The 14,215-nt window shown below is 49.8% G+C and overlaps 5 protein-coding genes across 5 annotated transcripts; 2 read left to right on the top strand and 3 right to left on the bottom strand.

The window, feature by feature from the left end:
• Positions 1-340: 340 nt before the first annotated feature.
• Positions 341-2,896, top strand: SUL2 (SLC26/SulP family anion transporter; the record flags this gene model as incomplete). Its single annotated transcript, XM_043276285.1, has 1 exon — positions 341-2,896. The coding sequence occupies one exon, from the start codon at positions 341-343 to the stop codon at positions 2,894-2,896; it is 2,556 nt and encodes an 851-aa protein (XP_043132809.1).
• A 2,947-nt stretch (positions 2,897-5,843) lies between these two features.
• ACHE_11688S (EMC6 family protein) lies at positions 5,844-6,350 on the bottom strand (the record flags this gene model as incomplete). Its single annotated transcript, XM_043276284.1, has 2 exons — positions 5,844-6,206; positions 6,276-6,350. The coding sequence occupies 2 exons, from the start codon at positions 6,348-6,350 to the stop codon at positions 5,844-5,846; spliced, it is 438 nt and encodes a 145-aa protein (XP_043132808.1).
• Positions 6,351-7,102: 752 nt separating this feature from the next.
• Positions 7,103-9,061, bottom strand: VTS1 (RNA-binding protein VTS1; the record flags this gene model as incomplete). Its single annotated transcript, XM_043276283.1, has 3 exons — positions 7,103-7,159; positions 7,214-8,505; positions 8,560-9,061. The coding sequence occupies 3 exons, from the start codon at positions 9,059-9,061 to the stop codon at positions 7,103-7,105; spliced, it is 1,851 nt and encodes a 616-aa protein (XP_043132807.1).
• Positions 9,062-10,290: 1,229 nt separating this feature from the next.
• TFC4 (tetratricopeptide repeat protein) lies at positions 10,291-13,667 on the top strand (the record flags this gene model as incomplete). Its single annotated transcript, XM_043276282.1, has 4 exons — positions 10,291-10,547; positions 10,598-12,465; positions 12,514-12,729; positions 12,781-13,667. 4 exons carry the CDS (start codon positions 10,291-10,293, stop codon positions 13,665-13,667), a joined length of 3,228 nt encoding a protein of 1,075 aa, XP_043132806.1.
• A 45-nt stretch (positions 13,668-13,712) lies between these two features.
• ACHE_11685S (uncharacterized protein) lies at positions 13,713-14,102 on the bottom strand (the record flags this gene model as incomplete). The annotated part of the gene is made up of 1 exon (XM_043276281.1): positions 13,713-14,102. The coding sequence occupies one exon, from the start codon at positions 14,100-14,102 to the stop codon at positions 13,713-13,715; it is 390 nt and encodes a 129-aa protein (XP_043132805.1).
• Positions 14,103-14,215: the final 113 nt, after the last annotated feature.

Below are 14,215 nucleotides of genomic sequence, written 5' to 3'. Positions count from 1 at the left end.
TTTGCATATTACATCGTTTTGATTGCTTTCAATTCAAAAGTACAGGCCCTTGTACAGAAACAAACCCGGTGCTGCCATACCAGCTCGAGATCACGACATCGGGCTTGGCCTCCGATTGATTACATCCACTAGTCTATTTTTTCTCTTTCGCGATCTCGCCATGGGATTTATTTGAATATATCTTCCGCCATTGATATATACCCTTCGCCTCGACCTATATACGATTGATCACCATTTTCGCCTCTACCCCTTCTGGAAAGGGTTTTCTTCCTCAATTCTCCTCTACCCTCTAGAGGTCATTCGAGCCAGGCTGCGCCTTGTCCCATCCCCGTATCCCATCATGTCTAAAGACGACCTCAAGACCAAGATCGGCCATGGCCTGGCAAAAGGTCTTGGAATTCAAGTCGCCTATCGTGACCCTCTCAATGCCGACCAAGACCCGGTAACCCGGGGCGAGTCGACTTTTTCGGTTGGCACTATGGAAACCTACTCCTACCTCGAACCCGAACCTACATCTTACGAATGGATCAAAGAGCACACGCCCTCGTTGCGTGCCCTTGGTCTCTATGTCTACAGCCTCTTCCCTTTCTTGTCATGGATTACCCGGTATAACTGGCAATGGTTTATCGGAGACTTGGTGGCAGGTGTCACTGTCGGTTGTGTTGTCATTCCCCAGGGTATGGCTTACGCCAAACTGGCCGAATTGGATGTGCAATTCGGCCTCTACTCGTCCTTCATGGGTGTCTTGATTTACTGGTTCTTCGCTACCTCCAAGGATATCACCATCGGCCCCGTTGCTGTCTTGTCTACCGTCGTCGGTTCCGTCGTCCTCCAGGCTAAGGAAATCGAACCCGATATTGATGGCAACATCATTGCTTCCGCCATGGCCATTATCTGCGGTGCTATCGTCTGCTTCTTGGGTTTGGCCCGATTGGGTTTTATCGTTGATTTCATCCCTCTTCCCGCCATTTCGGCCTTCATGACCGGTTCCGCTCTCAATATCATCGCCGGCCAGGTCCAGAGCTTGCTTGGACAAACCGCGGATTTCAGTACTCGGGGTGCTACCTACAAAGTCATCATTGACACTCTCAAGTACCTTCCCAGCGCGAAGATCGACGCCGCCATGGGTGTTACTGCTCTTGCCATGTTGTATATCATCCGTTTCGCTTGCAACTACGGCGCCAAGAAGTACCCTCACCGGGCTAAGCTTTTCTTCTTCGCCGCCACTCTGCGCACCGTCTTTGTCATTCTGTTCTACACCATGATTAGTGCTGCGGTCAACCTGCACCGGAAAGACGATCCTTTGTTCAAGGTTATTGGCGAGGTTCCACGAGGTTTTCAGAACGCCGCTGTCCCCGTCGTCAACACCAGGATCATTAAGGCCTTCGCCAACCAACTTCCTGCTGCCGTCATTGTCCTCTTGATCGAACACATTGCCATTTCCAAGTCCTTTGGTCGTGTCAACAACTACACCATCGACCCTTCCCAGGAGATGGTTGCCATTGGTGTATCTAACCTGCTTGGTCCTTTCCTTGGTGCCTACCCCGCTACCGGTTCCTTCTCGCGTACCGCTATCAAGTCCAAGGCTGGTGTCCGGACTCCCCTTGCTGGTTGCATCACGGCCATTCTCGTCCTTATCGCTATCTACGCCCTGACGGCCGTTTTCTTCTACATCCCCAAATCGTCTCTGGCCGGTGTTATCATTCACGCTGTTGGTGACTTGATCACCCCTCCCAACACTGTTTACCAGTTCTGGCGCGTTTCACCCTTGGACGTTATTATCTTCTTTGTTGGTGTGTTTGTCTCCGTTTTCGCCACCATCGAAGACGGTATCTACTGCACTATTTGTATTTCGGCTGCGGTTCTGCTGTTCCGTGTGGCCAAGGCCCGCGGTCAGTTCATGGGCAGGGTGACTATCCACTCTGTTATTGGCGACCACCTCGTGGATCAACAAGGAAAGTATAGCCCCGTCAACGACCGTCCTTCCGATGAGCAAGACCAGTTGCACCGTTCGATCTTCCTTCCCATCAGCCACAACGACGGATCGAACCCCGAGGTCAATGTGGAACAGCCATTCCCTGGTATCTTCATCTACCGTTTCTCTGAAGGATTCAACTACCCTAACGCCAACCACTACACCGATTACCTGGTCCGGACCATTTTCTCGCAAACTCGCCGCACAAATCCCTTTGCCTACTCGAAGCCCGGTGACCGCCCGTGGAACGACCCAGGTCCGCGCAAGGGTAATGCGGCGCAAGATGAATCCCACCTGCCCCTTCTCCGCGCAGTTATCCTCGATTTCTCGTCCGTTAACAACGTCGACGTGACCTCCATCCAGAATCTCATAGACGTCCGCAACCAGCTCGACATGTACGCCGCCCCCGAGCGCGTCCAATGGCACTTTGCCCACATCAACAACCGCTGGACCAAGCGTGCCCTCGCCTCTGCCGGATTTGGTTTCCCTACCCCTGCCTCGGACGACGGCTTCCACCGCTGGAAACCCATTTTCAGCGTTGCCGAGATCGAGGGTAGCTCCTCCGCCGCTGCACACGCCGAGATCGTCAACAACCAACAAACGCAGCACACTGCCCCGACGCCCTCGAAAGGCGCAGACCTCGAACAGGGTCTCAAGGACGGATCTCACACCATCGAACACGAGACCACGCGTGACATCGAGGAGTCGTCTGACGGCAGCAGCAACAGCTCTAACGGGCTGCAGAAGGACCTTAAGTCTAGCAAGGCGTATCGCAGCCAGGGACCGCGCAAGGTGGCAATGGTGCAGGGTATCAACCGGCCATTCTTCCATATTGATTTGACCAGTGCACTGCAGAGCGCGCTGGCAAATACACCCGAAAGCAAACCGTACAACAAAGATGTTGTTGCTGACGATGCATGATCGATTGGTTCCCTGGTGGAGAAGGTCGATCTCATTCATCTTCTGTTGCTTTATGCTTTTTTCTTGACATGTATATCCTTTCTTCTCTTCTATTTTGCTTTACTTTTGAGCGATTTTGGATTCCACCATGGCTTGCATACGTTGTTTTAATGTTTTGCTAGGTATACCCCTGTTTGGATGGCCTTGGTTGGTTATGCTTTGTATATAGATAGACTTGACTTGATTATCCTCCTCTTTGGAGTACATAATAGACTACATCTATTCAATTCTTTTTCGTCAATTCCATACTTGGTCGTAGTTAGCTTCCATAAGAAACCCTTTAATCAGTGAATATCTTACTATGTCTCCATCATCAAGATTCATTTCTTCTTTCACTTACGTCCATCATTCTTCCAAAAACCAGGCTGCTGCATCACTTCCTCCAATACTTTCCAACTCTGCCCATCAGATACACGATTCTAACTTACCAGCTGCCAGTTCGAACGGCATGACCACAGGACCAACTTGTCCATCTCACGGGCTAACCAACATATCCTCCAAGAATTTCCTCTACAACTACACGACACGGTTACTCAACCCTTACGAACCCAAATGCTAACAGCAACGCCATTCTCACTAGGAATGAAATACCGGCAACAAGTCCCAGACAGAATAACTAGTTCCTAAACGATAAATCGGCAACAATATGCTTATCCTTCACGGCTATAAAGATTCATCTTACAATATGAGATGCGGTGGATAACAGCGAACCATTGAAAGGACGAAGAAGGGGTCCAACAAAGGAACCGATGATTGTCATGGCTCGGTATTCCGAATTAAGAAGACGGTTTTGTGAACGAAGAATACCTAGAAGGAGGCGCATGCAGAAACATGCATGTGGGGCTTTTAAGTTCTCCTGTTGGGGTTTCTCTTGAGAATGTCCCTCAAAAACTTGTCAACAAAGTATTGAAAGTTTCATTGACCACTCGACACTGGTGCTGGTGTCGTTTCCCTGAGAACTGTCGAATAATAGCATGATTGGGAGGGCCGAGGAGGGCTGTATGTCACATGCCCTCTAGTACCTTGCCTCCCCTCATCACAATCGGCCGATCTAATCATCTTATCCCTAAGTTATCTGTCCTTGCCGCCACTTTGATATGGTGCAAAAGACAGAAAGGCCAAGAAAGTTCACGAACCCAGATTATCTGTCTGAAAGAAGCTAACCATGTCGCACGGCATGATGGGATGTGTCTGCAAGTACAGAATACACCCAAGGATCATATTGTTATTGTGATCCACAATTGGATACTCACGGAGTATCTATTACCATACATGGTCGACTACTCGTCAGACCGACTCAAATGATGGTCGAGTTATCGGGCCTTGAAGACCATACGACCGGGAATCTATTGACAGATAAGCAAGAGATGATCATTTCCGTCGGTAGAACGAAACAACGTATAAGCAAAAGTATGTTTGTGGATTTTCAACGGACCTTCAGGAGATTCACAATCAATCTCATCCCATCAATGAAGGGCTGATATGATGATTCAACAGTGCTCCATTTAGTTTTCGACCATTCCACATGTGGCTTTATATCAAGCCAGTCGTGATATTTTCATCATAACATTTGATCTCAGCCCAATTGGCTTGCGCTTGCAGCTGGCAGTATTGCACACTTCAGTGCGCATATTGGACATGTACAGGCGTCAGCGGATGTTGTAACATGTATTGACAGCCAAGGAATAATGGGGAGTGGTTAGAACCCCGTGACGGAACTGCACTTGCAAAGAGGTCCTTATACCAGCTTTACATCAACTAGAAGTGATTGTGGGAAGCAACATTATACACATATGGCCAGTCAATGCAGTACACCGCATGCCTGATCACTTCATGCCCAGGAATTACAGGATCATGTTATCCCCTGAAAGATCATGCCTTGGGGTTGCAAGGACCATTGCTTTTTGAAAAGACTGATCTGCTGCTTGCTATATCAGTGTCTCTGATAAACCATTTTGCAAATGCCCTTGGAGCTGTCACTATGGGGCTTGACACAGGCAGCGACTGTTTTATCCGGAATTGTTCATAACGCCCACAAACAAACTGGCAAAATCGATACCATGTATGGAATTGCGACAAATGGGACAACCAAGTTTCTCAGAGCACGTGGAACTGTTCGTGGTTGATGCGACTGACTACTTCTGATGGTACAAGATTCCGGCTAAATGCCGAACGCTCGTCTATTTCGTCTGTTGTTGCCCCAAACTTTTTATACGACAACTAATCAGTTTCGAGTCAACTGGCATTATCTTAGGTGTGAGCACAGAAGCTTGTAGCGAACTGTGTTACGACAATCGAGCTAATCACGTGTACTCAGTTGGTATGGCTTACGTTTCTATCAGATGCACCGAATGTCGCTTTGGGTAGTCGGGCATGCTTGGGGAAGCTAAACGCCTATCATTATGGCACCATATACCTAATGCATTGCTGCTTTGTATTTTTCGCTAAACAAATGGCGCAGAAAGAATCTGAACCAAATAACACGACGATGCAGTTCATATTACACATGGATTAACCATGAAGCAAAGCCTTCAACCAGATAGATGTCCTACAAGCAACATAACCGAAAGCAAGTACATTCACTCACTCGATATTCAGTACCAAGGAGCTCAAATTACTCACCTAAGAGATCCACCAGAAGCTTTGCTCATGCTCCGTTGCTGATAGATGACTCTGGAAGTTAATGGCGCTGTACCTGCTAGCGCGAGAGCAGTTCATGCTCATGTGATATGACAGGTATGTCAGAAAATATCATCAGTATGCGTGAAATTAGTATCCTCAAAACAGCAATGTAATCCAAGCACACCAAATACAAATACATCATCTAAACCACTTGCCGAACCCAGTATCCCAATGTCTCAATCCCAGGCCACGTATCCCCTCATCCAGTAAAGACAATACAGACGAATCACCTAAGAACACCCCCCAAACCCGTCCACCCTAAAATAAACCCCGAAAGCGCCTCCCCAAGCACCCCACCCCCAAACCAAACATCCCTCCAAGCCCCCTTCCTCAACACCTTCCCCTGTCCCTGCGTCTTCCCTATCCTCCCATCCATCCTAATATCCTCAATCTCCCCACCCCCAGCACCCGGGAAAAACAACCCAGCGCCCTTTCCACCAGATCGATACAGAAGGAGAACGTGGAAGAAGCCGGAGACGATGATCGTGCCGAGGAAGTAGAATGCGAAGCCGGTGGAGGATTGGAGAGCGAGGATGCCCGCGGAGAGGCCGAGGAGGAAGGAGGTTAGGGAGTGGAGGTTTGAGAGGACCTTTTTTTGTAAGAGTGGTTAGTTGGGATGGTTTGGGGAGTTGGGGGTTGCACGGAGGGAGGGACGTACGCGGTTGTTGTGTTGGACGGATTCGGGGACGAGGGGGTTGATTAGGAGGGAGATTTCTTGTTTTGTTGGTGGCATTCTTTGTTTTGGTTCGTCGGTTTGTGTTCTTTTGTTGTTTCTGTTCTGTAGCTCTCGAGATGATCGGTTGGAAGTCGAGCGACGTCGGGTCTGGTAGGTCGAATGTATGCGCGCGTGGTATCAGGATGTTAATGTCAATCCAACCTGCTCTGTATATTATATATCTTCCTGTAAGATAGCAGTATGTATTGATAATGAGCGAGGAAGTGTGGTTGCTTGACTGCAAGGCCGGAGCTGCGGTGTCGTCGGAGTTGCGAGGTTGGCGGCCGGAACGGACCAATCAGATCACATGCAGCATCTGCCTACTATTACTGCCTACTACAGAGCAATTTACGAAGAACATGTTATACACCGATCCAAATCAATTACAATACCTCAGATCACATATCCTTACACTCATATCAATTGTAACATCACGGCATAGACATGGCCTGGTCCCCCATATCCAGTACATTGAGATCATCACCAGTCAACGGCAACTGACCAAAGTCCAATATAGTCAAAACATATAGATAAGTGAGACAAGTAGTAAGTACAAAGTTTTGTCCCTTTCGTCAGGAAGTAACCAAAAGAGAAGAAAACAGAAACTTGAATCAATTACTAAACAATTACCTTGTCAAGATTCCAATCAAATCGCTCATGGAGAATTATCGGATCCTGCCACTTATGTCCAAAGACAACTTGTCGTTAATGCAGTAAGAACGTTCAACAAAACAGCTGAGAAGAGAAGAGAAATGAATATATGCATTCAATCACGCAAGGTTCTCGAGTTTTCCATCCGCTTTGGCTTCGCGGACTTGTTCAAAGACCTGTGATGATATAGTCAGTTTCTGTTCGCTTTTAACAATTATTAGGAATCCTACCTTGAGCATCTTGTTCCGAGCACCCAGGGCGTTGACACCACGCTCTTCCAACGCCTTGTCATTGAGTTCAACCAGTTCGGTCCACTTGAGATCCTTCAAGTTATCGGTGTATTTATGCAAACGCAGAGACCTCAGCCAGCTGGGGATGTCCTTCAAGAGGTTCGGGTCAGTGGGGTCCTCCGGGGGCTTCGAGCTACCCCGGCGACCGCGTGGTGAGCGACCACGAGTAACCTCGGAGTGGTCGGACAGATATCCTTCGTGACCACCAAGGCCAAATTGTCCAATTCCAAGAGCACCCAATCCGTTACCCAAAAGAGCACTGTTGGGATCATAGGCCGTCAGGAATCCATTGTTCTGCGGTGACGTGAATCCCATAGGGCCAAGAGCGCCACCCTGCATGGCAATTCCGGGAGATGTAGGGCGCGAACGTCGCCCTGCCATGGCAGCTTGCTGTTGGGCCTGCAATGCAGCAAGCTGCTGAGGGTTCAAGAATTGCCCAGAAACGACGTTCGTTCCCGGAAGACCGGGACTGGCGAGGCCTTGCGACATGTTCTGGTTGTTGTTGTTGTTGGCATTCGTGTTCTTCCCTTGTCCATCGTTGGAGCGAGCCCGGCGGTATTTGCGGGCATCATCCAGCGCAATGCGATTGTTCACCGTAGACAAAGCAGCAAGCTTCATCGCGGTGGCGTTAGCCACCATATCAGCTTGCTGCTGAGGCTGCTGCTGTTGCTGGCCGCCAAAGGTGGCAGTCATAGGGGTGTTGGTCATGGATGCCCAGCTTGCATTTCCGACATTGTAAGGTGACAACAAAGGCGCTTCGATGTCAGGAGCAGGAATAGTGGCAGTCTGGGTGGTGGGCAGGGGAGATCGCAAGCCAGAAGAAGCGGACGGCTGGCTGAATTGCCCCATGGGCTGCTGACCAGACGAAGATTTGGGGCGAGCAATTGGCGGCTGGTCAGAGCCACCACGCTGAGTCCAGGGAGAAGAGGGCGGTTGGCCCAAGCCCTCATTGTTGTCTGGGGCGGAAATCGTAGGCGCAACAAACGACGTACGGTCCCCGAAAACAGCGCTGTTGCGGTTCGAGGGAGGAGCATTGCCAGTCTGCTGGGTAAACTCAGCCTTCTTCCGCGCAATGGCCGCAGCGGCATCCGGGAACATCGCATTGATGGTAGAGGAGTCGAGACCCGAGTTGCGCTTGGCACCTGGCGACGGCGGAGGACGGCCAAGGGAGCTACGCGAACTGTCGACGTTCAACTTCGACATAGCGTCATTCAGGCGGTTGGACATGGCATCTGCAGAGAATATCAGTCATCTGTCCAAATAAGCGGGAAGTGAACTCAACTCACCCTTTTCGCCAAAGTTGGCTGGCGACAACAAACCAGACATAGGGTGGCTCTTCGCCATCTGCTGCAGAACCTGGATGAAGAAACGAATCTGCACCTGGGTGGTCTGTTGCAACAGAGCGTACAGAGCAGCAGTCCTTTCAGCCTCGCTGAGGACCCGGAACCACTGCTCGATGGCACTGAGCTCATCCTTGAAATCCTGATCCAATGTAGCCGCCGCCATCTCTTCCAAAGTAGTCTCATACTGATCAATGTCGGCGAGCCACTGCTGCGACGCACGGTCTAGCGCATCCTCGTTGTTGCTTTGATTGTGGGACTGCTGGTTGTAGAAAACTTCCGACGACGGACGCATACTGCGGGAGGACAGAGGCGAGGGGAACCCGGACATATCGGCAGATGCTCGCAGCTGATGAGAGCCCAGGTTGCGAGCAGACGACGGCGGACGAAGGGTGGAATTGGACGCGTCAGGAGTGCTGTTGCGGTTGCCAATGATATGACTGGCCATGAAGGCGGATATCGATGGGATTCAATCGGAAAAGAGGTTCGATCGATCGGGATAATCGTGCGTCCTTCCTTTTCAAAACCGGCTCCGAGGTATAATAAATATCGATACAATATTACTGCAAAACACCTGCAGCTCCTGCTGAGTTTGCGTTGTTGTTGTGTGCGTGTGCGTGCGAAATCGAGTAGAAAGTTTATACCGAACGACAGCCTATGTCGACAAACAAAAATGCTGTATTTTCGAAATGGAATAAATGAAGGTCGGAAGCGAATTCCAAACGGCGCAAAGGATAACCAAAAAGAAGATATCTCTTGAGTAGAGAAACTCCGAGTAACCCAACCGCAACAGCTCTAGGCAAGATTCGAGATTGGGGGGAGAGGGGAGGCACAGACCAGTCCAGTGGCTGCACGACCTGAATCGACTGGCAAGAATAAGCTGGGAGGGAGAGTCAGTGGTGGCCACGAAGGCGTTGTCGTGTGCGTGAGTGGTGTGTAATTAGGAGGAGAGAGACTTGTGTGGCCGCTTCTTTTTTCCGTCTTTTTTTTCTGCAATTGCTTTTTAACGAAAGGATGTCAGAATCGACTGCGGAAGTGTGTCAAACACAGCAAGCAGAAGATCTGGAAGCATCAAAAGAATAAGAAAAAATAAAGAGAAGAAAAGAAAGAAGAGCAAAAAAAGGATAGGGGGGTAAGATGCGATGGATGGAGATGGGAGAAGAGGAGAGAGAGAATAAGAAGAAGAGACCAGAAGATCAAGAAGCGAAGGATCGGATTGAGACTTGGCCCGATTCGGCAACTCAGAGGTCACTGGACCACTCCAAACCTTTTCCTGTCTACTCAGCAGGCTGTCTATCACTGAATAGTTTCTTTAATCTATGCGATTTCTCATGAATAGTCTTTGTTCGCGACACCATTGACTTTTTTTTTTTCTTCTTCTTTTTTCTACGGGAAATACAGGCACATCCACGTTCTCCTCGTGCCTTGCTGGTACGTACTGCATAAAAATTTACGGCGAATACTGCTAATCTCGTGCTTAGAAGCAATACATAATTAATATTAATCGTCAAGGATAGAAAAGAAATAACCTGCGCAATGTTGTGATAGGCCACCTGCAGTCTGCTATGGACAGCGCTTGCAATAGATGACGCAGACAGTCGTCCAATGTAAATGAAGAGCTTCTTCTATTATTATATGCTGTCTCATTGGTGGTTATAAAGTATAAGACGCGTCGATATGGAACATCCAGATTGGGAATACCCGGAGCATCCTCTTACGGACGAGGTCCAGTACGCAGTGCAGGATAGCGAACAACCTGCTGCGGAAGATGAGTTCGACACATCGCTACTGGATCCCAGACTGTACGGAGGCTCGCTTCCCAATCCCTTGCAATACTCGGACCAACCAGCCGTCGAGGATGAATACTATGCTGAAGAATATCAGGCCGGGGATGACTCGGAAGAGGAATACGAGCTTTCCGGGGATGAGGACTCGTAAGTCGCATGTCTGAACTCCTTTACATTCCACGCTGACAAGGTACTAGGGAGGATGAAGAATCGCCTGATATGGTAGAGGAAGTCGCAGATTATGATGATGAATACGGCTCTCGCAGGCGTCGTCGTAGGGGTACCGGCAGGTTCTCAGGCCGGTATGGCGCCCGAGGTGGTAAGGGCATCAAAAGAGGACCGCGCAGACCTCTGGAACCCAGTACAGAGTTCAAAATGCTACATTCAGAAGCTACCTCTGCGTTCATTGACGGAGACTATGAACGTGCAGCAGAATTGGTGAAGCGCGCGATCCAGATCAACCCCGAAATGTTCGCCGCTCACTCCCTGCTGTCAGAAATCTTCCTGGCGCAGGGTGAAAAGGACAAAGCTTTAACCGCGCTTTTCAGCGGTGCTCACACGCGACCAAGGGATCCATCAGTCTGGGCCAAGGTCGCACGAATGGTCCTAGAACGTGCGGGCGACGATAGGCAGACAGCCTTGAATGATGCCCTCTATTGTTATAGTCGAGTAGTCGATATCGACCAGGGTAATCTGAATGCTCGGTTCCAGAGAGCGGCGCTCTATCGCGAGCTGGGTCATAATGGCCGGGCTGCAACAGACTATGAACGCGCCCTTAAGGACTCCCCGCACAATGTCAGGGCGCTTCGTCACCTTGCGGAAACGTACATTGATTTGAACAATGTACAGACAGCGTTTGACTATTGGTCTGAGAGTGTTGAGTACTATATGACAGTTGATCCAGACGAAGCTCCCGATTTCTCCTGGTCAGACGTCAATATCTACGCAGAGTTGTTTACCTACCTGGGCCGGTACGATGAGGGTCTCAAGGAGATTAAGTCATTGTGCAGGTGGCTTCTTGGTCGCGGTGATGATACAATGTGGGAAGACTTCCACGCAGACGATCGAGAATGGGATTCCAACGACTCCCCTCGACGTATCAAAACCGATGGCTACATTCCAAAGCAATGGCCACGAGACTCCTACGGTCTTGGCCTTCCGATCGAACTTCGAATCAAACTTGGTCTCTTCCGCTTGAGGATGGGATACGAACACAAGGACGAAGCATTGCACCACTTTGAATGGCTAAACCCAGAAGACAACGCCGAAGGCGCCCGACTTTACGATTACGGAGATCTCTTCCGAGAAGTCGCGGATGCCCTCAAAGAAGTTACCCTGTTTGAAGAAGCTCTTCGCTTCTACACGCCTCTCCAACATACAGGCGAGTATGCAGACGTCAGTTTCTTCATGGCCATGGGAGATTGCTATATGCGCCTCGGTAATCTCGAAGATGCAGAAAACTGTTACATCACAGTCGCAGAACACGACACCAGAAACGTGGACTCGCGCGCACAGCTGGCCAAGTTATACGAGAGTATCGGAATGACTGAACAGGCGCTCAAATATGTCAACGAAACGGTCCTTCTCGAGAGACAGGAGATGAGGAGTAATCGTCGCAGAAAAGACACCAGGCTAGAACAGCTCGCAAAGGAATTCAAAGCGGCAGAGATGGCCCCAGAAGAAGCTCCGGTTCCAAAAGAATATGAAGAGGAAACCCCAGAAGCCGAGGGGGTCGCTGCGACACTCACTGCTGCGCCAATTAGTAGGAAACAAGATGAAGAGGAAGTAGAAGGAGACCGGACAGAACATGTCCAGTACTTGTATTCAAAAATGCAAGTGTTTCATCCGCTGGTCAAAGAGGGCAATTTGGAAGCCACGGAAGACTGGTTGGATATTGCTGACGCTTTGCTGCGAGAGTTCCGGTCAAATCGGGTATTTTACCCGCTGCAACGACAGGTCTTCATGGGATATTCTAGAGAGGCGCAGAAAAAAGCTGGGAAGTCTCAGAGTCGGACACTCATGGATGAAATGGCTGAAATGGCAGGCCGTCTTCAGGAGTCTCTAGGTAAGAGCCATCCATAGTGATGTTGGTATTCCTCTAACAGGATCACAGGGAATGTTCCAGTCGAGCCGTTGCAGGATGCTATACCTACTGACTACCACGGAATTTCCTTCGACGATTGGCTCGACATGTTCCTCCAGTATGCTCTCCTCGTGGCAGAGCAGGGCGAACCCGAAGAAGCATACGAAGCCCTCGGGGCCGCAGCAGATGCAAGTGTCTGGTACAATTCCAAGCCCAAGACACGATTAATTCATGTCTGCTGGTTCAGTCAGTCTACTTCCACCCTTACTGCATTATTCAAACTAATTGAAAAAACAGCATGCGCCCTTCGCGTGCAAGACGAAGAAACTCTCGCCAACGAAGCCCGCTGGTTCATCAAAGAATACCAATTCGTAACAGACACCTACCGCCTCTTCTCCATGCTCAGCCATCTCAGCGGCGACCCGCACCGCTCCCTCTTCCACTCCTCCCCAAACATGAAATTCATGCTGCGTCAAATAAAAGCAATCGATTACACCCTCCCAGATAATAACCCACAAGTCAGACAGGGCAAAGCAGTTCGCGAATCCGTCTACCAAGAACGCGCATCACTCACCACCCGCGACGAATCCGGTGAGGCGATCCCAGCTGAGGAAATGGATGTCGCGCTGCTCGTGCTGTACGGACACATCTTATACTCGGGAAATAGCTTCTTCCCGGCGCTGAATTACTTCTTCCGCGCGTATGCGTTGGATGATGAGAATCCGGCTACACTTTTGTCTATCGCGCTGTGCTATATTCACCATTCGCTTAAGCGGCAGTCGGAGAATAGGCATTATCTTATCATGCAGGGTCTTGCGTTCATGCATGAGTACCGGCGCGTGCGTGAGAGGGAGGGGAGTCTTCAGCAGATGCAGGAGATGGAGTTTAATTTTGCTCGGGTGTGGCATATGCTTGGGCTGGCGCATTTGGCGGTGGAAGGGTATCATCGGGTGTTGGAGTTGGGAGAGCAGATACAGTATGCATATCGGAAGGCCGTTGAGGCTGCAAAGGGGGGTGATATGGTGATGCAGGATGCTGCTGCTGGTGTTGGTGCGGTAGCCACAAATACGCAATTCGTAGAGGACTTTTCTCGCGAAGCAGCGGTTGCATTGCAGATTATCTACTCACTTAGTGGTGACTTCGAATCCGCCAAAGATGTAACTGCGAAATGGCTTGTTATATAATCAATGCCCGCAATATTTGAATACAGATCTTTTGCAAAGTGCAAATCAGCCAGCAAACCCATAGTCCTTCCAATTCTCTTCCACCCTCTTCTGTACATCCGCAGGGAATGACCCCCGAAAAGACCCCTCCTCCCAACGCAACTCCCCATCTCCAAACTCACTAGCAAACATACAACACCTCACCACCTTCCGATGATGTCCGCTCCCCGTCTCAGGCTTAAACCCGTGCCCCATGTACGGGATAAGAGGAATATTCCCGTACTCTTCGAAAAGGAACTCGTTCGTAACAGCTTGACGCCGCGTAGCTTCAGCCCAGATTACGTCCTTCAAGTCGATAGGGTCGATATCCTCCCCGACCAGGTAGAGCTTGGGGATATACCAGCCAGGCTTGGAGCCGAAGACGACATGGCCGACTCTTATGCAGAAGTCTTTCATGTTCGTGCCTAATGCTCTGAGCTGTGTGAGATCGACCTGCAAGATGAACCAAGCACAGTGGGATTCAAAAGGGCACCAAGCAATTTTAATCGGAAGGCCAGCATTCTGACAGA

The sequence above is a fragment of the Aspergillus chevalieri genome, chromosome 1 (assembly GCF_016861735.1).
Source record: "Aspergillus chevalieri M1 DNA, chromosome 1, nearly complete sequence".
Lineage (NCBI taxonomy): Eukaryota > Fungi > Ascomycota > Eurotiomycetes > Eurotiales > Aspergillaceae > Aspergillus > Aspergillus chevalieri.
The sequence above is the reverse complement of the archived record's forward strand: the minus strand, read 5'-3'. Positions and strand labels throughout refer to the sequence as shown.